Source organism: Stigmatopora argus, chromosome 4, assembly GCF_051989625.1.
Source record: "Stigmatopora argus isolate UIUO_Sarg chromosome 4, RoL_Sarg_1.0, whole genome shotgun sequence".
In the NCBI taxonomy this organism is placed as follows: domain Eukaryota; kingdom Metazoa; phylum Chordata; class Actinopteri; order Syngnathiformes; family Syngnathidae; genus Stigmatopora; species Stigmatopora argus.
The window spans coordinates 15,685,096-15,708,612 of NC_135390.1; the positions used below are offsets into that span (position 1 = coordinate 15,685,096).

Below are 23,517 nucleotides of genomic sequence, written 5' to 3' on the forward strand. Positions count from 1 at the left end.
ATATACATATATGAATATATGTATATACATATATGTATACATGTATATACATATATGTATACATGTATATACATATATGTATACATGTATATACATATATGTATACATGTATATACATATATGTATACATGTATATACATATATGTATACATGTATATACATATATGTATACATGTATATACATATATGTATACATGTATATACATATATGTATACATGTATATACATATATGTATATATGTATATACATATATGTATATATGTATATACATATATGTATATATGTATATACATATATGTATATTTGTATATATGTATATGTATATTTGTATATACTATATGTATATACATATATGTATATATGTATATACATGTATGTATATACATATATGTATATATGTATATACATATATGTATATACATATATGTATATATGTATATACATATATGTATATATGTATATACGTATATGTATATACATATATGTATATACGTATATACGTATATGTATATACATATATGTATATACGTATATACATATATGTATATACGTATATACATGTATGTATATACGTTATGTATATACATATACATATATACGCATGTATGTATATGTATATACATATATATACGTGTGTATGTATGGATATACATATATACACGTCTGTATGTATGTATATACATATATATACACGTGTGTATGTATGTATATACATATATATACACGTGTGTATGTATGTATATACATATATATACACGTGTGTATGTATATACATATATATACACGTGTGTATGTATATACATATATATACACGTGTGTATGTATGTATGTATGTATATACATATATATACACGTGTGTATGTATGTATATACATATATATACACGTGTGTATGTATGTATATACATATATATACACGTGTGTATGTATGTATATACATATATATACACGTGTGTATGTATGTATATGTATATACATATATATACACGTGTGTATGTATGTATATGTATATACATATATATACACGTGTGTATGTATATACGTGTACATATATACATATATATGTATATATATATACACGTGTATATATATATTAATAATATATGTGTGTGTCCTGCATGGAGCACTTTATGTTCCTGGTCTTGTTTATTTGTGATATCGCATTGCGACAATGTTGTATTCACAAACATGCGCTAATGTACAAATGTAAATATAAGCCCAGTGTGATGTTTATCGTACCACTAGCTTTATATATATATACACGTATACATAAAACAAAAAGAAGAAAAAAAATGTGAAAGAGTGGCTGGGTAAAACGCACACGTGGCAGGTCGAACTGGACCGGATGATGAACAATGTACGCATGACAGAAAGAGCACAGCTTCTTTTTTCCTTTCCTTTTTTTCAAGCTTTTACAGTTAAGAGCACACAGCACTGAAGGAAGCACTGTTCCAATGCATTTTAATGGTGTCAAATATGCTGTAGATATACTTCTTTTTTTGCCAAAATAAGAATAAAAATGTGTTTTACTATAGGCCTCGTATGCGTTTGTGTCTTTTCATGCTGGGGGAGGTGGGTTCACAATGCTTTCGAGTCTTTTGCCTCATGAGGTTGAGTCAAGAGTTTGGCCTTGGCCCTGTCCTCCCGGTAGCCTTTGAGGAGCTGGTTGATGAGGGTCAGCGGATTTTGTTTCCGGACCGGGTAGAGCGGGGGGAAAGGATTGCCCTTGTACTCGAGGACGGCCATCTGGGCTCGATCCAGGTTCTGCCGGTTGGGGATGCGGGCCATGTGTGTGTAGCCGACCGCAGTAGTCTCAAACCGTGGGGCCAGCACTTTAAACAGCTTTGGGACCAAGTCCTTCTCCTATCATGGTCCAAAGGAAGCGTAAAGTGAATTAATGTTTAAAAACAGTATGACAAAAGAGGAGTCTATGGTTATTTGTTTTATGGAAATGTTAAGAGAAATAGGTTTCCTTTTGTCTAATGTGGCTTCTGTCAAAATGTCCGAAAAGAAGTGACATATGATCACGTACCGTCAACCAAAAACTTGCCATTTTCATCGCCTTCTCGTCCGTGTCGCCTTTCTTAGCGTAATCAATCAGCTGCAAAAAACAACAGTGAGAAAGTGAGTCCTTCATTTAACAAAAAAAATCCAATTAAAATAATTTCAACAAAAAACTGGAAATCAAAATACAAAAAAGTAGTATGTAAAAACCGACAGTTCTAACGATATATGACCTATAATAACCTATGGGACAAATGATGCTGTATTAACAGGAAGTGACCCGATATGCCCTAAAATCTACAGGAAATTACCCCCAAGTACTATAAAATTAACAAATGACACAAAACTCTTTCTCAACAGTAGAAAATCAATTATTATAATAATTTCAACTGGGAAGACTAACAGGGAATGCTCATCTTTCAATGCAGTGAATAAACGTTCAGAGATAGGGAGCGGAATAATTTGTTTTTAGTTATTTTATATGGGAACATTTTTATTTGAGATATGAGTAAATTAACACACGAGCTTCGTCCCGGAACGTATTAAGCCCGTATCACTCTATTCCATAAATGGTATGTTCTAGTTCAAGGGTGTCAAAATCGGGTATTAGGTATACAGTGGTACCTCGACATATGAGCAATTTGAGATACGAGTAAAATTTTGAGCAAATATTTATCTTGAGATAGGAGACAAATTTTGATATACGTGCAGACAGCGGACGCGAGAGGCTGCTCATAAGAACATCATGGGCACTGTCTTTCTGGTCACAACTCCCTAGTGTTATGTCTCTACGAGCACTGGGCGGAGCATTGCATTTTCCAGTGTTTTTTTCCCCGTTAGTCAATGCGAATGGCGTAGTTATCGCTAATATGAGAGTTACGAGAGTATATACTACTTCTCGTTGGCAAGTGGTTGTGCGTTATCCTATTGTGAGCACATTGTGTGCATAATTTTCAGATAGTTTTGAAGGGAATGCAAAAGCAAACAACAATAGGTTACATGTGTAAGTCAGGGTGGAGGCGGGGCAAATAGAGCCAACTTGGGAGAAGAAAGGTATAAAAATTTAAAACTAAATTAGAATTAAGTTTAGTCTAAGGTTAGATTAAATTTATTTTTGAGTGTGTCTGCATCGTAATGAAAGTTCATTTAAATTTGTTTATGTTATGTTACGAGCTCGTTGCGGAACGCATTAAGCTCGTATCTTGAGGTACCACTGTAATAATTCGATTAGATATATATATTTTTAAATTGAATTAAAATAACTGGATCAATAGCTCTAAATATTCAGGATATTTTTTTATAAATCTAAAACAATGTTTATTTGAGAATGATGAATATAATATACATCTATAATCATTTTAATTTGATCCTAAAACAAAGTTAGCACTCATGATTTACTTTCTCGGGCCGCACAAAAGCGGGCGGCGGGCCAGATTTGGCCCCCGAGCCGCAACTTTGACAACGTGTGTTCTAGTTTCATTTGATTCTAAAGAATGTGAACTCAAAGATCGCCGTTCGTCGCATTAGTTGGCGAGGGTAGTTACCTTTTCGGCATAGAAGCGGACTTCATCGGCCCGAGCTGCCGTGGTTTCAATCCGTTCATGTCGCACCAGCCCGGTCAAGATGTTCCGCAGCATGTCGATGCGAGACTTGGGACCCATTCCCATTTTGCGGGCCACTCGGCCGTGGGAGATCAACATTTGCAGCGTGAGACGCATCTTGTCGGCTCCCTTTCACGAAAAAAAGAACTCGGTGAATAAACGCAGACGAAATATAGCGTGCAGATTATAGTTTAAATCATAGTTGGAGGATATTAACGCGTAGTCAGTAAACAGTCAAGGATCTTTGCTTTCCCATGACATTGGCGGTGCGTCGAAAGAATGGGTCCGTGTCGAAACGAGAAGGAATCAGTCGATGGTTCCGTCCAAATCTTTCGGAGGAATCGAAAAATGCTGGAACCACTTAAATTTGTTAAAGTGATAATCAAAATTGGTTAAAAGGATCCGTCTTTTAAATGCATATTTTAAGTAAAGGTTCAAATTGACGAAAATAGACGACAAATTATTTTGACTGAGACTCATCGATTGGACGTCTATCGTCGTCAATGGCAGTGAAACATTGAAATAGATTGAATGAGTTAAAAGCCAAAAGCAGCAAAATTATCCCGATATTGTAATATAATCATGTTAGCATTTAGGGTATTTTAATAACAATTTGCATTTTAATTGCAATTAACAGTGATTAAAATGTTAATACTTATTGACAGCAGTGTTATAAATACACTATATACAATCTGTGATCCTTGTTTTAGTAAATCAATATCTGTGTTCTTTATGGTTAATTTATGTGTTTTAAGTGTTTTTTTGAAATGTAAAAAAATGAGGCTTTCATCTTCAAACCCCTTTTGTCAGAGTTTGGATTGAACCGTTCTGTAGGAGGCTTTTTATTGACTGCCAACTATTAAGCTTTACCTCTCTGGTCTTGCGGACCTATAAAACTCCTGGCATGGTGCTGATGGGAAAACTTCTCCGTACTTGTTGAAAGTAGTAATACTTTTATCGAGATAAAGCAGTCCACTTTGGCCACAACAATAATCAGTTTACTTGTAAACTGCTTTTTGGCCTTGACTCGGCCTCCGGCGCATATGTCAGGTGTTTCTGCGCGGACGGTGGATCAATATTAGATTCACACTGGCGAGCATTTGAAGCTGTTTTCTGTGATAAAATACAGCTTGAACGTTGTCCACTAACTGTAAGGAACTCAAAGTTGGAGCCTTTATTTTTAAGGATGGAAAGGAGATGCACGTGTGGGAAAATCCAACACATTTCCAAGATTAAAAAGGAATTTGCAGTTTATCTTGTCAGCCAAGACATGCGTGATGGCTCGATCAAGTGTGTTAAATTGCTGGTAAAGCGACTGTCGCAATTTATATGGAACATCAACCTCATTTTTTGTCAACCACTACAATTTGCCGTCCCATGACAAGATGTTAAAATGGAAGAATTTTTGAAGTTGAGTCAGCTTTCAAAAAGAATTTCAAACCATCTCATCATCTATTTCCAATCAAACATGTTTACATCAAGGCTTCAACTCCAAACAATCTGAGCGTTTTTGTAATGGATCGTGGAATACCTTGGAAAATTCTCAGTAAAGCCATTGGGAATTGAAATCTACCTTCGCTGGGGTTATTTTCATTTTTTCTCTTTTTTGTTTTGTTTTTTGTTTTGCTTGCACATGGTTGACCTTGCGTACTGTGGACGGCTCCTGCAGATGGCAAGTTCACAAGCCCATATGTTGATTGGAGCCAGAGTCTTTAGATACCACCGCTCAAAAACAGATAGCAATGTAGGTTCCCGTCTTTTGCCCTTTTTTATGATTGCCTTTCACTTTTTAAAATGTTACCTCACCCCTTTGTCTCTATATAGTGCATAATGATATTTGGAAAGTTTTGTAAATTCTCCTGCTTCTTCCCAGAATGTCTTTCCTGATCCATAAGGTATCACATTCTAGAAGAATTAGGTATTCTGTCTTTTTAAATTGCAGTTTTATTTGACATATGATCAGAGCTAATAACCAAATTGTAGTTCATACAATTCTGATTTTGACTAATTAGTTTGTAAGACCTTTTCTTAATGAAAACAAATTCAGTCATTTGATAGATGTTTAGTTGAATACGTTCACAAATATAAGCACTTTAGAAATGACCTTGTTCTTGGTTTATTGAAGATTGGCATTAGTATTTGAGGTAGGAGATCCTGGGAAACGTCCACATGCTAAGATATCTAATCACACAAGCTAATAGGTTGCCACAAGAATTCGAGCAAAATGTACAAAAAATGGTCTTTCTAAGCACTATGTCTGAATCTAAAAATGCAAGAAGAGTGAAATACTGTTCTATGCACCTTTTTCTTTCATAACTAATAACAGAATTTCTCGAAAGTAAGACTAAATCTAACACTAAAATTTCTGATGACCAGCAATACCTAACCTGAGCACCCTGAGCCTCTGTGGGTGATTGGCTTTTTGCGGACCAATCAGAATGGGCCGTGGCGGAGGGCAGCACTCCTCGTTGCGTTTATAAACCGAATGGCCAGGTAAGGTAATCTCATCGACAGGATCACTCAGCAATCATGAGGTGTCTGGTCTTCGTTCTGCTCATCGGAGCTGCCTGTGAGTACACCTTTCTCCGAGTCCACTAGGCCAAATGGCCTCAGCGTTGTTCATTCACCGACTGAGTCTGTCAATTTCAAATTTCCAGTTGCCGAGGACGACAAGATCGTCGGCGGCTATGAGTGCCAGCCCTACTCCCAGCCCCATCAGGTGTCTCTGAACACGGGCTACCACTTCTGCGGTGGCTCCCTTGTCAACGAGAACTGGGTGGTGTCTGCTGCTCACTGCTACAAATCGTACGTAACCCACCGGACCACAAACACAAACACCTTAATCCCACCGATCGTTTAACAAAACCCTGTTTTCCAGCCGCGTGGAGGTCCGTCTCGGTGAGCACAACATCAGGGTCACTGAGGGAAACGAGCAGTTCATCAGGTCTTCCCGGGTGATCCGCCACCCTCGCTACAGCTCCTACAACATCGACAATGACATCATGCTGATCAAGCTCAGCACTCCCGCCACCATCAACCAGTACGTGCAGCCCGTGGCCATTCCCAGCAGCTGCGCCTCTGCCGGCACCATGTGCAAAGTCTCTGGATGGGGCAACACCATGAGCTCCAGTGAGTAACGTCAAAACCTTTTATGTCCATTCTTCGTCTTCTCTTTAGGACACGATCAGAATGTAGTGAATCGGCCATGATTGATACCCATTGGTATCAAGGATTGGCTTTTTTGGTCCGTGCCCAACTTTAGCATGCGGACAATATATCTGTGGGTAGATGCCAGTGCTAACGTGGTCCTTTACCACATTCCAGCTGCCGACAAGAACAAGCTTCAGTGCTTGGACCTCCCCATTCTGGCCGAGAGAGACTGCAAGAACGCCTACCCTGGTATGATCACTGACGCTATGTTCTGCGCCGGATACCTCGAGGGAGGAAAGGACTCTTGCCAGGTATTTGCAATCAAATTTCAGTTAATTTGGTCAAGATTCTTCAGTTTGCTACATTTAGGTGTAAAACACTAAAATACAAACACGGCCTGTCTCAAAAGCATGGTCTTTGTGGTATTCTATTCATACCTGTCAACCTCGCCCAATTGCTCCCCTTATTAATGATTGCAATTCCCCTTATTATAAGTGATAATAAACCATACAAATGCAAGTGGGTACATATTTACTCACATAGGGCGCATTAAAAGTCTAAAATTTTCCCCAAAGTGGACAGGGTGCCCAATCATTATGTACTCAATTCAAGATTCTGTAAATGTCGCTGTATGACGCTGAAAGCTTGACTGTCTGGGTACATTGCTTGCTGACACACTATATTTATATAGTGAAAAGGCGGACATGTGAAAGGGAAATGCGTGTGCACATGTCATGCTTAAGATGGTGGTAAACATTTAACTCTGTGGTTATAAGGGTGACTCTGGTGGCCCCGTGGTGTGCAACGGTGAGCTGCAGGGTGTTGTCTCCTGGGGCTATGGATGTGCTGAGAAAGACCACCCTGGTGTCTACGCCAAGGTATTTTACAAAACTGGTCTTTGGAAAGTTGATTGTTTTAGTCTAGAAGTCAGTCACACTGATTTTTCACTATCTGTCAGGTCTGCCTTTTCAACGAATGGCTGGAGACCACCATGGCCAAGTACTAAGTGATCCAAGACGATCAGTCAAGCACTTGGTGTTCCATCTTTAGTGCTGGATGATGTGACAAATAAAGCATTCGGAAATCATACCTTGATTCCAAAGTTGTACTTTTTTGGACTGGTCACCGGTTTTTCCCTCAGGGCTTCTTTGTGAATCTTTTGATGACACCGCAGTCATCCATCATCTCTCTGAGTAGAGTAATTGGCATCTTCTGCCAATGAATAATTCAATTTCATTATTTAACTGACAGCGATGAATGCATCAAGCCTGAATGGGTGCAGTTTCTTAATCGTGATAAAATATGACTTTTTCATTCAGCCGTCCTTAGCCTGTTAATAGCCCTCGGAAATAGACAATTTTAGCAATAAGGTTTTGTACAGCGGTTTTAGATTTTGTCCCATTATCTATCAGTATTATTTTCGGCAATGGTGGAGTCCATTTATATTCCCCATTTTAAACAATTATAAAAATCAAGAAACAATATGACGACAGTGAGAACTGAAAACAATTTAGTGTTTAACCAGCCTACCACGCATATTTTGGGGATGTGGAGAAAAACCTGCACAGGCATGGGGAGAACATACAAAGTCCAGACAGAAAGGCCAGAGCCTGGGATCGAACCCTCGATCTAAGAACTGAGAGGCGACAGCTACCTACTCCCCCACTTTCCCCGCTTGGTTGTAAAATGTCAAACATAATAGATGGGCATCCGAGCCAGAGAGCCAGCAATTTATTTACAAGCAATCAAAAAGTCAATTTTCCTTTTTTCCTTTTGAGCGGGTTGAGTACTGCAAAAAAGTGGGGCATATATGTCAACGGCTTTGCAAAAAATATCATTGAGCGCTTAGCTCACATTGATGATCGGTACTGAACCTTGAAATTGGCTAGAGTGATGCTTTTATATAAAAAGTGAGGGGTGCACCAGGCCATACCAGAAAAATTATCTGATCTGAATGTGAATTTCTCCTACCGTGGCAGTTCCTCAGATGTTGTCCTGGGTTGCTTTGTTCACCTAAAGATGGTTTGCCCCTGTATTCCATTTTTATGTTGGCCAAGAACTCCTGGTAAGCTTATTTTCCTTTCCTTTGGAAATATTCTACATTTTTGAATATTGATTCGGGTTGGCGTGCATACGACTCTATTTAGTAGAGTCCATGCCAATTCCTCTAATACAGGGGTGGCCAACTCCGGTCCTCGAGAGCTGCAATCCGGTCTGTTTTCCATATCTCCCTCCTCTACCACACCTGAATCAAATGATCAACTCATCAGCAAGCTGTCCAGAAGCTTGATACCGATCCCGATTATTTGATTCAAGTGTGTTGGTGAAGGGAGGTATGGAAAACAGACCAGATAGCGTCTCTTGAGGACTGGTGTTGGCCACCTCTGCTCTAATAGATGATATTAATGGAGGTTGTATGTTGTAACAGGCGCTGCTGCTATCTGGTGGTAAGGATCTGAAATGCGCATATATTTTTTTTTATAATATGACTGCTTTTCCTTACCTCTACTTCCGAAATTGTTTTGTAACTTGGATTTGTTTGTAAGTAGGAGCATATTTCTTTAATACTATCCCCTAAGTTTATGGGATAGGCCTTAACCCTTTAAAATGTATGAATGTATACCAATTTTACACACACCGCGAAAACAACTCAAGGAGTTGTTCCTTGACAACCAAAAATGTAGAATTTACTGCCTTACTTTGACTTGAAAATCAAGACATACGACACTTGTCTTCCTCGCTGCTGTATTAATTACTCTGTAGCTTGAGTGTGTGTACGTATGCTCCTGGTTAGGTCATGTTGGCCGATTCTATGTTTGTCAACTGGTTCACCTGACAGGTGTACAATGTCAAAATACAGGAACAGTAGAAGGAGCAGTGTTTTTCCTCTACACTGCACACTAGCACCCAAGTTGTGGTTAGAAATACACACGAACCCAGTCAAATGAGTTATGTTTTTGTCACAATTGCAGCAGTGCAAAATGAAGAGAAACAGAAACTCAAGTATCAATCTTATCTCCGAATCATTTCCATTAAAGATTTTGATCAGTCCACTACCAACACCTACCTACGTTATTGACCGCCTCAATAATGTACCTACCATGCTACCCCATTAGCCGACTAATAATTTCTGCTCGACTGTATTGAACCGTCTACCTACCAACCTATCTTTCCTAACTGGTACTATCTGAAACGGGGGCTTGTCAGGGTGGTTTAGGGACTTTAGACACCAAACAGTTACAAACAGGAAAGTACCAAATAGGCCATGGGTAAATTGAACCTTTGTTAAGAGCACGCCATCATCAGAGGATGTTTGTGTGTGAGTGACATGTTGAAGATTGTGTGTGTTTGTGCATAACTGATTGCAGACATTGTTTTATTTTTATATTTTTCCCGAGGGCTCTGAAAAAAATGGATGCCATTCATGCCCCCTGTAGACAGTTCATTATGTACGCAACATTGCTACACTTTATGAGGCATGTCTAGTGGCCAGAATTTGATTTGAAAATTAGCATAACAGATGTTTTAAATAGACAATGGACCTCAAATCTGTCACTCCTTCAATCCTCAGATAAAAAAGTAATGATAATAACATTCATAATATATATAGTTAAGGAGGGAGGGGTATTCTTTACCAATACACACTAACAATCTGACCTGTGAAGTAATGGCACACTATGCAGTTTTAACCTTAACTATGCTGAAATTCAGGTCATCAAAATAATTGTGATAAAACAAATAGCTCATAAGAAAAATAAAATGTGAAAAAAAGTTCAATACAATTGGATTGTACTGAGATTCTTTGGCATACAACAAGATAGAATCTGGAATTTTGACAATCACGCCGGGAAGAAAATAACACATCTGTAATAATGCTGCCTCTGCCTTTCACACAAAATATTACATATATATTTCTACTACAAAAGATGATAGAGCTCTCGTCTGTACCAACCCCCCCCCCCCCCCCCCCCCCCCCCAACACACATGCACGCACAGGCACGCGCCTATATAGTGATTGACTCACTTTCATTTGAAAAGAAAAGCTATGGTGAAGAGCTTTGATAAGACTGCACACTGCCTACCTGAAATGCAAAAGTCACATCAGGCTCAAGAGCTGTAGGTGGCTCTATTTCCCACTTCAAAAGATATAATTTGGAATCATAAGAAACAACAATGACTACAAAGGCTTTTTTGTCCGCGGGGGTCGCTTTTGGGAAGATAGGTGTCTCGTTTTTATTGCCACCAGACTTCCACTGAACCACCGAGACGTACCTGGGACTCTTGACCGGGCAAGCTGCGCCTCGCCCCCGGTTGATGCCGATTGTCATGACCATGGACGGTGACGAGCGCTCGCGTGGCGTCGCACCTCTGGACTTGAGCACCACTCCGCGGGGGAAGAGCCGTTCCACCACGGCGCCTCAGTGCGGAGGTTGCCCAGGAGAGGCGGTTCGCTCACCTGTGTCTACCCTGGCCCCCTCTCGAAAGCGCCCGGCGGATGGAGCCTTCCTGCGGCTTCCTTTTCGGAAACGACCGATCCCGGTGGAGCCGGAGGAGCGAGGCTCAGGAGAAGCGGGGCGAGAGGATGCTCTTTTCCGGGTGCTAGAGGCGAACACGCCGATCCGGGAGAGGGGGACAAGCCATCTAGCGGTAGCCCCCGAAAATCGCCTGTCGCCGGTAACCCCGATGCAGGCTGAGGAGGCTCCATGTACTATTGACGGTTGTCCTGGCCACATCATGCCCACCTTCACTTATGGTGAGTAGGTACCTATTTCACCTATTCTTGGTAAAACTGTTATAATAACTAAAAAAAAGTGCATTTTTCTTGTTTGTGTATGTTATAACTTTACATTGCTTTATTTAACATTTTCTTGTACAATTTTAAATTTGCCATTCACATTATAATATTTTGTAATAATATTTATGTTTGAATTTAATCTATTTATTTCAAGCGATTTGTTTCGCCCAATAGATGTATTTGAGTTATTGATAGTTACATTTTTTTAAAAAAAATTATCCATTCAATCTTTTCACTGGGTGCTGGAGCCTATCCAGTCACATATGTGGAGGTTCAGGACTGGTAAGGCACTGTGTTGTGCTTAAAACCACATATCATAAAAATCACTTACAGTGTTAAAGTTGTATAATATTAATAATTTTAAAAATCAGTTCTCGCCCTTTTTTATGAACCAATTGTTTTCCCCAAAAAAATATCACTTTTACTGAAGTCCTGACAAAAAATCCAGAGTCCGCGGCACAGTCTAAGACACGGGTGTCAAAGTGGCAGCCGGGGGGCCAAATCTGGCCCGCCGCATCATTTTGTGTGGGCCGGGAAAGTAAATCATGAGTGCCGACTTTCTGTTTTAGGATCAAATTAAAAGGAAGAGTATAGATGTATATTACATTTCCTGATTTTCCCCCTTTTAAATCAATAATTTTACTTTTTTAATCATTTTTTTCTGTGTTTTTAGTTCAAAAATCATTTTATAAAATCTAAAAATATATACAAAAGCTAAAATAAACATTGTTTTAGATCTATAAAAAACTGAACATTCAGGCCCTTTAATCCAGTTCATTTAATCCATTTATTTTAAAAAATCTAAATATTTTATCTAAAATGGTCCGGCCCACATGAAATCAAGTTGACGTTAAAGCGGCCCGCGAACTAACCCGAGTCTGACACCCTTGGTCTAAGACAAAACTAATAGTTTTGGGATTCGAGACTGAAAGCAGTCTTGAGAATGACTCTTTCAGGTTTTCAAAACTAGCATCTCCTAAGAGTTGGATATAAAAATCTAGGAGCCTGACATAGATACATTTTGACTTTACGTATTATGCAATCTTCCATTGAGCTGGAACAAACTCCACATTGGTACTTTGTCATGTCAATTTACTATGTTACACTTTTCAATCCCAGACTATCTCAACTATACTATAAATTGAAAAAGACCATATTTCTTCTTTTTGCTCATTGCAAGAAAACCAGTGATCATTCATTATATTTCTTAGTTTGCTATGGATTGGCCATCAATGACCAAAAAAATTAGCAGAGCAGAGAAGAAAATTTTATCGCAACTAACATAAATACGAACAATCTTTTACAAAATGCAAAGTCAGCTAGGATAGTGCTGCAGTACCTAACGTGGTCCAAATTCGCATTATGTCGCTACATACATACTTCCTTCTGTGGTTTTTCTATTGAGTCACCCATAGCCCCCCATGTTTCCTTCAAGCTCTCAGGCAGAAGTCAAGTCCCTGAAAAACTGTCCAGTCAGTGATTCCCCTTTTTACTAAAGTGATTCACTGTGTCAATTCAAAGCCAAATGCTCCACTGATTACGCTGCTGTTTTCAGGTCACTATCCTGCGTACCACTATCCCAAATTGGCCCATTTTGGGTTCCACCCTACCCTGAACATAGCCCTGGCTACACGACAAGATGAAGACGGGGACACGTATGTGCTCTTAAGTGTCTTTTTTCTTAAATATGTATAAAACTGTTTTTCTTCAGAAATTTAGAGGGTGCAATTAAAAAAAAACCTAAAAGACAATTTGATATTCCATGATAAAACACATAAAAAGTTGTCTATTTACTGTTTCTATTGAGGCTGGCCCCCCTTAATCATGTGACGTCATCTTTTTTTTAAAAAAGAAAGCAATGTACCTGCATGATTTTTGATCTGTGTGATTGTAGAGCATGTTTTTTAAGACTGTAACAAGAATCTATCATTTAATTAGTATGTAAAACTTGGTCATAGTGGGACTAAAGCGACGCACCAAAAAGGAAGCGCAGTTTGCTTCTGCAGATATAGTATGTTTGTGTGCATGGTAATCGGCCAACAACCGTTCGCCACTTGCGTCACTGCGGGCCCTTGGGGTCGGGAAAAAACAAGATTGTGAGGTATCAAGCACTCAGTGTGGTTTTTCTCAGGCATGCACGCTTCACCCGTCAGACCTTTTTGAATGAATCAGGCCGAAAAACACAAACATCCGTTCTTCACTTCCTCATTTACCGCTCAGTCTATTTCTTTATCGCCTTGATCTTCTTTTCAGTGTGCGTTTCTTCTTGCGTCCTAGGCCAAGGATGCTTTATTTCACACGTGCTAATTTCTGCTTGCATTTTAATTGGATTTTTATCCAAAGGCATGTTCATGCAATTCATCTGTCGCCATCGTATAATTTAAAGTGTGCAAACTTTTTTCTCCAAGGGCCACTTTCCGACAGACCAAAGTTTCAAAACTCATTCTCTATTTATGGTGATGTGCAATTCATTCCCATTCGAAATGATGTCTACTGTTGTAAATGAGGATAATCACGTACTGCCAGTCCTGCTAGTCAAAATGAATTGGACTATTACCGGCAATGGCAAATGAGTTGAAGGCAAGTGGCACCTGACAGGAGGCATTTGTTTACATACAAATCGTCAGCTGTGATGAGCTCACTTACAGGAATGACTGGCAGCTGCAGACTTTCGTATACATCTTCTGCTTTTTTTTGTTTTTACTCTATTCCCCCATTTTTCAAGGTTGTTCACGGTTAGCGATTTTTGCATTACACCACGAAAAACAGGGGGAATACTGTAATTGACATGGCTACTGACATTTTCTGTGTTACTGCACTTGCTTTAGTCAACCATCAAAAGCTGTTTTCATCAACATTTGACAAAAACCTAACCCTGCAAAATGCAGATGAAGCTAGGCTCGTGTTCTTGAGAAAACAAAAACCAACTACGGTTTTCCTGTTGCACCGTTTTTGCATTTTGGCAAGAAAAGCCCCCGATATTGCGCGCTGTGGGCATCCAGCATGCGTTAACGGCGGCAGGAAGTGATGTCAAAAAATGTCACTCTTACTGGAAGCTAACGGTCGCCTGAACAGAAAAGACAGAAAATGGCAGTTCAGTTCTCAACAGATGTGCTTCACTTTTGAAATCATTTATTTAATATGAAGTATTATCTTGCATTTATTACCACAGGAAAAAACTGTGGTCCATTTTCTTTACAGATAAATATACCTTTTATCACAAAAGTGGTTATATACATTAATTAATTACCCTTTGAATAATTAAAATGCAAAAAAGACATATAAAACGTGCTTTGAAACAAACATGCATTTGAAGCAGTTTTTTAAACCAATTATGAGCTTTCATTAACCTCCAAAATATATATACGTATATATATATATATATATATATATATATATTTATATATATTTATATACATATATATATATACATATTTATATATATATACATATATATTTTACCAATATGAAAATAAGTCATGAATCTTCCTTTTTATCAAGAAAATGTTAACACACTCTTTTATGAATGAACTTTAATTATTATTCTGATGAAATGAGTTGTCAAACTGGATGGATGGAAGAATACTGTTCACTTCCTTCCAGCGCTTTCACACTATTTCATTATTTACACCGAGATAAAAAGCAACCTTGAGCTTTTGGGTGAAATGTCATAACGAACCTAAAATGCGCAATGACTTACAGTAACTTCATTTCTCCAAACTTTTGAATGTCCAACAATTTCACTTTTCATTGCCTGCTGGTCTCTAACAAGGACCTGAATGGCAAAATTTAAACAGTTGTTTGATTCACGGTAATTCACAAGCTTAGTGACTCCTTGTCCAGTGTTTATGTTGCAACCTGCTGCTGGTCTGACTCGTAAAAGTATTGTTTGAATGCCTATTCCAATTGAGCCATCACATTTTTTGCTTCCTTTATGGATAAAATAGCTCTTGCAAATTTGGCTTTTCAACTTTTGATGCTAATATTTAAAGCAAATTTGATCTAGCTTTGCTAAATAACGCATGTATATATAACAGTACGGCTTCATATGGATTCCTAACTGTTGTCTTTATAACAGAGCTCTGCACATAGCCGTAGTGCGAGAGGAGTTGGCCATGGTGCTTCAACTCATCCATCTGCTGCGATCCGCAGGCAGAAGCCTCGACGTCTACAACAACCTTCGACAGGTGAAAGCATCACATGACGTTATTCCTATCACTTTTGCACGCATTTATCTTAGCGTCACTGGACTTTGAATATGGATTTGAAAGACCGACTGGGCTTTGTTATCAAAGCGTTAATTAGAGCTACATGATGCAACTTGTCTCCAAATGGCAGGTAAACCGCGTTCCCATGCCTCGCCCTGATAATGAGAAACAGGGATAAAGAATAAAAGAGGAAGTAGCAGAGCTTCCTGCTAGCCTGGTGCGTTTGCTCAGTGGAATGCACCTTTTTATATTATCAAAGCACCTGTACTCGCCACGAGCCATGTGACAAGCGTAATGTCAACTATTGTACTTAGGGTTCTGTGTTGTTGTTGCTTTTCCATCCTGCTCTCAACCAGAAGGGATTGTTTTTTTATTTTAAATGTGTCTTTCAGCTCGTGTTAATGAATATAAGCACAAATAACATAAAATTAAATTTTCTCCCAGTCAAAATGCCCTTATTGTACCAGTACAAACACGCCAAATAAATCATTTAAAAAGGGTCAATGTACAGCACATTTTGGACCATATATTTTATGCATTTTTCGGTCTAAATCCAATAAAGTCAATTTCATATGTGAGAATTCTATCACCGTTTGTTTACAAAATCCTACGAGGTAAAAATATGTTACCCTCCAAGACAAAAAGGCCACTTGGGCAGAAATTAAGAAGTTGAGGAATTGTCACTTTGTTTCAAGGTTAAAAACATGCTCTCTCGTGACGTATATACTGTATATATGGAAAGATTATTGTAGCAATATGCAATCTTGTAATCGCTGCATTCATACAAAGAGTGCTACTATGACCTTTGAAATCTACAAAACTAATTCTGCCTAACTAATTTCACAACCGGCTTTTCAGCGCCTGACTCAGCAACAAACAGTGTTTTGTTTACTCCAGGAAGGATGAAACACTTCATTTACAGGTTGTGGAGAATCTCAGATATTCCATTAAAAAATAGTTATGATGGGGGTTTCTCTGTTTTCCACACAGCAGCAGCTGGTTATAATTTTTTTTCAAATTTGCCCCCTCCTAATAATATTTCCAACTGTGTTATGCAGTGATTAAAAAAGAAAATAGTGGTGAGACACAGTTTTTCTATTAATGTCCTGGATTTAATCACTACTGAGAAGAGAGACCATACTGAGCCCTTATCCTCAATTTCAAGGATATTAAAGCAGCAAGCAGTTTGTTTATCCCGAACAGTTTGCTGCTCGTATTCTGCAAATTGCTATTATTAAAAAAAATCAATAAATAAATAAAGAATTACTATTAACAAGGGTTATTGAAATCAACTATGGTATGCAGAACGTCACACTGTGGGGGGATTTACCGCGCCGAGGTGTCCCACTTACCAGAAATAACACCAATGCTGTCTTTTTCTCAGCGCTTTGAACTTTTGCGATATCCTGTCAGCTCCTCTCCACCAAAACAAACCTTTTTTTGTTCTTATAACCTCGCTTTATGGTGCCAACAGCCCCACTAAAAACTAATTGCATGTTTACCTCTGTGCTAGTTTATGTCGATTTTTTGCCAAAATTCATCCTTTCATTATTTATTTTATTTTATTTCAAATTATCAATGTATGTTTTAGGTTGCTTTTCGCAAATGTGTGAGCAACACTAATACTACAATTGGATGCCAAGTGAGGGCCGCAAATATTGTCTCGTGGGCTGCAATTGGGCCCAAATTAATGTTTTGAGAAAAAAAATCACTACATTTTCAAAGTAAATAACTTGAATTTAAGTAGTTTGAATTCAATATTTTAAGTAAATTGGACTAACTAAGTTTAGGTAAATATGACATCAAAAGTGGTGACATCATCACACTTGTTCAAACAACTATTTAACGTTAATTGCAGTTTAACCTGCAATTTAAGTATAGAAAATATGCCTTATCATGCAAGTCAATTCCAATCAGTTCATCAGGGCCCCAATCTTCACTGTAAAAAAAATACGTTAGAAGTTCCCTAAAAGAAATGAAGATTTTAAGTCATGACCACCAAAAATCTTTAATTAAAATGACATATGTATAGGAAGTTTTACCTTATACCGCGAGTGTATTTTTATGAACGTGGATATCATCGTTCCGAGAAGTCACGTGACCTACCACTTGCAGAACTGTCTTGCTCGAGGCTGTTTCGTAACATACCTTCGATTCACAGGGTGGTTCGAGGGGACTTTCCCTTCTTGCACAGTATTTTCTCTCTTTCTCTCCTTCCCTCTCTCTCTCTCGCTCTCTCATTCTTTCTCCATCTGTCTCTCACTCTCTTTACCAGTAAGTCATTGCTTGGTGTCATAAACTGCCTGATGCTATCAGCCCCTTCCCAAAAATTTATCTGTGTGCAAGCAGGAAATCAAAGGCTCTTTGCAGTTGTTTGTTTGGCATGGCATAAAGGCCTCGATCCACTGCTCATCTCCAAGGAATTTTAGAGAATGTAAATAGAAGACAAGGGTTTTTCCCTCACTATCTTGCCATCCTACGCTTCCTTGTTTATGCTGTTCATATATTGACAGTCCTTCTTTGGATTGGATAACTTTTATTCATCCCGTATTCGGGAAATTTCGTTGTCACAGTAGCAAGAGGGTGAGGATGCACAAATAGGAAAGGCATTTTAGACATAAATAGATTGGTAATAAGTAAGTTAATAAATAAATACATGAGTAAATATATAAATAAATAAGCGTGTTGCTGAAATATATATATATATATATATATATATATATATATATATATATATATATATATATATATATATATATATATATATATATATATATATATATATATCAGCGGCGGTCCGTGCATTTTCTAGCGACGCCTCAGCGAATCAATCCAACCCTCAAAAACTATTTTATGGCTATAAAACCTCTACTGCAGCTACAGCTGCGACACATAAAAAATAATCAATAATAACCTCATACAATTAAAATATTATTTAGAAATATAGCCATATTTTACTCACTTTTTATTCGATTTAGTGCTGAAAATGTTCGTTCCCGGTTGTGACAGATTTGCTTGCTATGGAGTTGTCCGACCTTTCTTAATGATGTCCAGCTTTTTTTTCCTGAAAAGTCCGTCTTGAAAATGGCTTTAAATCAACACAACAATATATTTGCTTGTGCAGCTCGCTCCAGATACAGTTTGGTAGCTCTGGCTAATCCACTCTATCACTAGCCAATCATAGTTGGTGAAAGCGATGACATATCCCTACGCCTGCAAGAAGGCAATGACGTATCCCTACGCCTGCGACAAGGCATTGTGGTGTTGCCAACTCGAAATCTGATTGGTTAAAGCAACAGTCTTATCGACGCTTGTTTAATGCAGCAGAGCCTGCAGAACTGATTGTGAAGGCCTTGAGGTAGATTTCTGACCCTGGCAACAAATAATGGCTGAAATGTGATTGGTTAAATGCTTCAATATGAAAACACACATCTGGAAGCAGTGCAACCAGGGGGCAAAGCAATGAAAGGAAGCTAACAGACAATTTGGAATTATTTCATAAGTATTGATGGACAAAATATAATATATGATTCAGATATTTCTTAGGCCAGTAGAGAAGGCCTTGAAGGCCCTGACGGCCCGCCACTTATATATATATAAGTATATTACAGATACTTAGGGGCAATTAAGACTGTTCAACTGACATATCATGCATGTTTTTGGAATGTGGGAAGCAGCATTCATTGAGGGATGGGCCTTTCCCAAGGCTTTCCAGTAACATATTCGAGTTAAAAGAAAGTTTTTGTGGCATTGTTCATCAGGTTCCCTGAATCTTGTGACTCATCAATGGACACACACACATTCACAAACATACATCTCATACGGTATATGTCATAAAGTAACACTGCTAAACAGGAACTGACCCATCCGCTCGCCATATTTTCATTAAAGAGCAAAAGTGAAACTGAACCTATTTTTTCTGTTGCAAGTTATTGTGCAACTTGTCTATTTCTCTTTACACTGAATTTTCACTTTATTTAAACACGTTTCCCGGGAGTGGGCACTGTTGATGTATTATTCATCATGATAACAAATGTTGACCTTGCAACCTGGAATATACCGAATTGCTTAAACCCTAGTTGAGTCATCCAGTGTAAATATTTTCATTGCTAGTGATTCCTGACATTTGTGCTGCGACACCGTTTTATCATCATAAACTATTTTTTGTCCATATTTAGAACTTCTCATTGTGATGTTAAATTTTTAGCCAATAATTTTTTGCATTCATTCATTTTACCTGCAAAGGTCACGGGGGGTGCTGGAGCCTATCCCAGCCAACTTTGGCAACCAGGCGGGGAACACCCTGAATTGCTCAACCATTCACACACCTAAACTTATTTTAGGGAAATTAAGACTGTTCAACTAACATACCATGCATGCTTTTGGAATGTCAGAGGAAACCGGGGTACCTGGAGAAAACCCACGCTAGCCCTGGGAGAACATGTAAACCTCACACAGGAAGGCCCGAACTGATATAAAATCATTTTTTAAAAATAAAAACCGAAAAAGGATGACTCATCGTTGCCTTATCTTTTGCTTGGTGAGTTAATTATTCTCTTAGGCGTGATGATGAGGCATTGGCTCGATAGTATATGGCTACAATTGATTCCAATTCATTTCAGTTCTCATTTTTCATGACTCTCAACCCAACAGACTCCACTTCACCTGGCAGTGATCACACAGCAAGTAAGCATGGTGGAGGCCTTGCTAAGGGCTGGCTCGGACCCCTCTGTTTTAGACCGTAACGGCCAAACGGCTCTGCATCTGTGCTGTGAGTACAACCATCCAGAGTGCCTTCATGCAGTCCTTTTGTCGCCTTCTTCTGCTGTCTGCCTGGACATGAAGAACTTTCAAGGTAAACCTGCGCTTTTAACTCAACGGCTGCGATAACGGGGTTTAAACCTTATGTCTAATTTTCCTGCTCCAGGTTTGAGCTCTCTCCATTTGGCTGTGTTACACGCTCACATAAATTTGGTCAGCATGCTGCTTGGAGCTGGGGCTGACATCAACGCCATGGTCAGTTCTTTGACTCATAATGCTTTTTACAATCAGTGAGTCAAATGGATGACTTTTCCCATTATATGTTCATGTTATTCCCCTACACACCCTCACATATCATTTAATAGGACATCAAGAGTGGCCAGAATCCCCTCATTCTTGCGGTGGAGAGCAACAATGTAGAGATGGTCAAGTTCCTCATTGAGGTAGAGAGACTGTGTGCGAAAGCTTATGACCAGGACTAAAAAAGGACGTGTTTTTTGTCTTGAAATAATCACATTTTATAGAATGTGTCAATTCTATAAGAACTGGTTGCAATTCAGTAGTTGGCGGTGCATGTCAGACCGCGTCTAACCACCATGATCATAGCACAAAACTAAAACAAAAAATAAATTCAACAATTAGTCACAATATAGAGATTTTGCAGATTTCTTCCGTCATGACACAATATATAATTTACCAGACGGAGTCTTGTCAGATGGAGACATGGCCATTAAACTTGATAGGATGTGCAGCTTGGCCAGAGGAATAACTATTTTTTTTATTTTTTAATCAATTGATCAACAAATGGCTTCAAAATCATAAAAATATAATCAAATTCACCTACTATCTATGATTTCCGTATCAACCACTTGGCGTTGCCACTACCATGGGAATGAACCTCTGCCCCATTGGTTGAGAGTTTTTATAGCTTTTGTATTAGTGATTAGTACAGAAAGAAATGTCCTGAAGTTAATCAAAATCTGTAGGTTTCAGATAGAAATGAACAGAGTATACCTATCGAATTTGCTTTTTGCAGCGTCTAAGTGACCCGGCGCAAATTGGACAGGAGTTTGCAACTAATATTCATCTAACTAAATGGCAAAACAATGATAATAATGATTATAAATCAAATCCACGTTCTTTCTTGCAGGTGTTGCAACATGAAGTATCACATCCAAAATTCACTTCCATTGAAATTCTGTTAATTTTGGGGATACATTCCACACCCACCTGCAATTATTGAAAGCACCAGCCAGCTTACACATCAAAACATGTTCTACCGCGCTTACATGCTCCCCTATTCCCTCCTTGCAGAATGGCTGTGATGTTAACAGGTCGTCATACAGCGCCAACACGGCCCTGCATAGTGCCTGCGCTCGGGGGCAGACAGACATGGTGCGAGCGCTTCTTAAGAGCGGCGCCAACAGCAGCGTCAAGAACTACCACAACGACACGCCTGTCATGCTGGCCAAGAACAAGATGGTGAGTGTTGTTAACTGTAAGGCCTTGCCAGAAGAGGGGCTCGGACCACTTGCAAATGACCCACTTTTGTAGGCCTTTAAGGTTTCATTGGTGGGAAACACCAAGTAGGACTACATATGTAAGACTTAGGATGAATACTAAGACTACTTAATTACTGAATGAGAATCATTTACAACGCATCGGTATTTGAGTGATTAGGTTTACTCTACAAATTTGAGAACAAATGCCTTATTTCTACTCATCACATCAAGTTTGTGGATTTTTTTCAAAATCCATGAATGATGTTATAATGTAACGTAAAGTCAACGTTGGCTGAGAGCTTGACATAATTACAAATAGGGAATTTTAATTATTGTTGTTCACTGGAGCTCCATAATGTTAGAATCCACTTAGGTAGTTCTTCCATCTAGTGGGCATATGTGAATGGTGCAACCAAAGGCTAAAAAAAACAACAACAACATCATAACAGTCATATTATATAAATAAAATATAAAAGTAATTCATTAGTATATAACCTAGGAAACGGGTCATTTTGAGCATAGCACTTATCTTTCAATTTTCAACTTTTTATTTAATATTTATTTTTTTGCAGATTACAGATATTTTACGAGGGAAGGGGTCAAAGCCCATACGAGTTTTGGATCAACACATCATTGAATCCACGTCACCACACAGCAGCAACTTTACAACTAATGGTACGAGCATTGCTGTACACTAGACACTTTATTATGTACTGATTATTATGTACACTTACACAATCTATTTTAAGTATGCATACCGTATTTGACATCCATATTATCCACCCCAAGTGAAGAGTATATATATATATGTAACTATTTTTTAATTTTCTTCCATTGTTTTTTTCAGGCTCTCAATCTTCAGCGCACAGTCGTGGCTGTTCTCCCTTGACAAAACATTTTTGCGACGCCCTTCAGTCACCGAGGACTTTGTCTCCAGTCACCTTTTCATTTTACTAGAAGAGTCCTTGTGCATTGACAATGGCAATTGTCAATTGCTTTATGCAATCAAACCGAATATAGTGGCCTGTTTTTAAATGCCTTGCCCGTTGGATCATCAAGCACCAGCTAAAGGGAAACGACCAAATTTGAGGAATGTGGAAAATTAAAAGAGGGCAATGTGTTCAAACCATGAATTTGTTGGTGTTTAGTGACAAGGGGTTCTCAGTGTTACATTTTGAGCTTATAAAACAGGAAAAAAACTGGTAATTTTAGGAGTAGAAACGTCTACTTTGTGCTCCCACTTTGAAACCTGCGGCTTATAGTCCAGATAATCCTATATCAGTATTTTTACAAGCTGATGAGATTTATCCATTTTCAACACCACTTTCTCCTTGTCAGGGTTGCAAGGTGCTGGAGCCTATCCCAGCTGATAGATTAAACTTTTTTGGAGTAATGTATCTTTTCTGTATATTTGTTATTTTGTGTCAGAAATGTATAACATTTTTATTAGAAATATTTTGCACATCAAACTCACTTGTGTGTTGACTTTTTTTCCT

General features: G+C 38.5%; 3 protein-coding genes across 6 annotated transcripts; 2 read left to right on the top strand and 1 right to left on the bottom strand.

Moving 5' to 3' along the window:
• Positions 1-1,127: 1,127 nt before the first annotated feature.
• Positions 1,128-3,957, bottom strand: mrpl17 (mitochondrial ribosomal protein L17). Its single transcript, XM_077597769.1, has 3 exons — positions 3,549-3,957; positions 2,033-2,101; positions 1,128-1,863 (listed from the first exon to the last, which is right to left on the bottom strand). The coding sequence occupies exons 1-3, from the start codon at positions 3,720-3,722 to the stop codon at positions 1,579-1,581; spliced, it is 528 nt and encodes a 175-aa protein (XP_077453895.1). The 5' UTR covers positions 3,723-3,957; the 3' UTR covers positions 1,128-1,578.
• A 2,117-nt stretch (positions 3,958-6,074) lies between these two features.
• Positions 6,075-7,850, top strand: LOC144072636 (trypsin-2). Its single transcript, XM_077597768.1, has 6 exons — positions 6,075-6,174; positions 6,263-6,410; positions 6,484-6,734; positions 6,930-7,066; positions 7,532-7,633; positions 7,714-7,850. The coding sequence occupies exons 1-6, from the start codon at positions 6,135-6,137 to the stop codon at positions 7,759-7,761; spliced, it is 726 nt and encodes a 241-aa protein (XP_077453894.1). The 5' UTR covers positions 6,075-6,134; the 3' UTR covers positions 7,762-7,850.
• An 824-nt stretch (positions 7,851-8,674) lies between these two features.
• Positions 8,675-23,490, top strand: bcl3 (BCL3 transcription coactivator). 4 transcript variants are annotated; one of them, XM_077597766.1, is made up of 10 exons: positions 8,675-8,820; positions 11,002-11,508; positions 13,106-13,205; positions 15,629-15,737; positions 20,412-20,613; positions 20,686-20,774; positions 20,885-20,962; positions 21,834-22,001; positions 22,594-22,696; positions 22,869-23,490. In XM_077597766.1, exons 2-10 carry the CDS (start codon positions 11,070-11,072, stop codon positions 22,976-22,978), a joined length of 1,398 nt encoding a protein of 465 aa, XP_077453892.1. In that variant the 5' UTR covers positions 8,675-8,820; positions 11,002-11,069; the 3' UTR covers positions 22,979-23,490. The 4 variants fall into 4 exon arrangements, with proteins under 4 accessions (XP_077453892.1, XP_077453893.1, XP_077453891.1 ...); XM_077597767.1 differs by lacking the exon at positions 8,675-8,820 and adding an exon at positions 9,061-9,088; XM_077597765.1 differs by lacking the exon at positions 8,675-8,820 and adding an exon at positions 9,074-9,202.
• Positions 23,491-23,517: the final 27 nt, after the last annotated feature.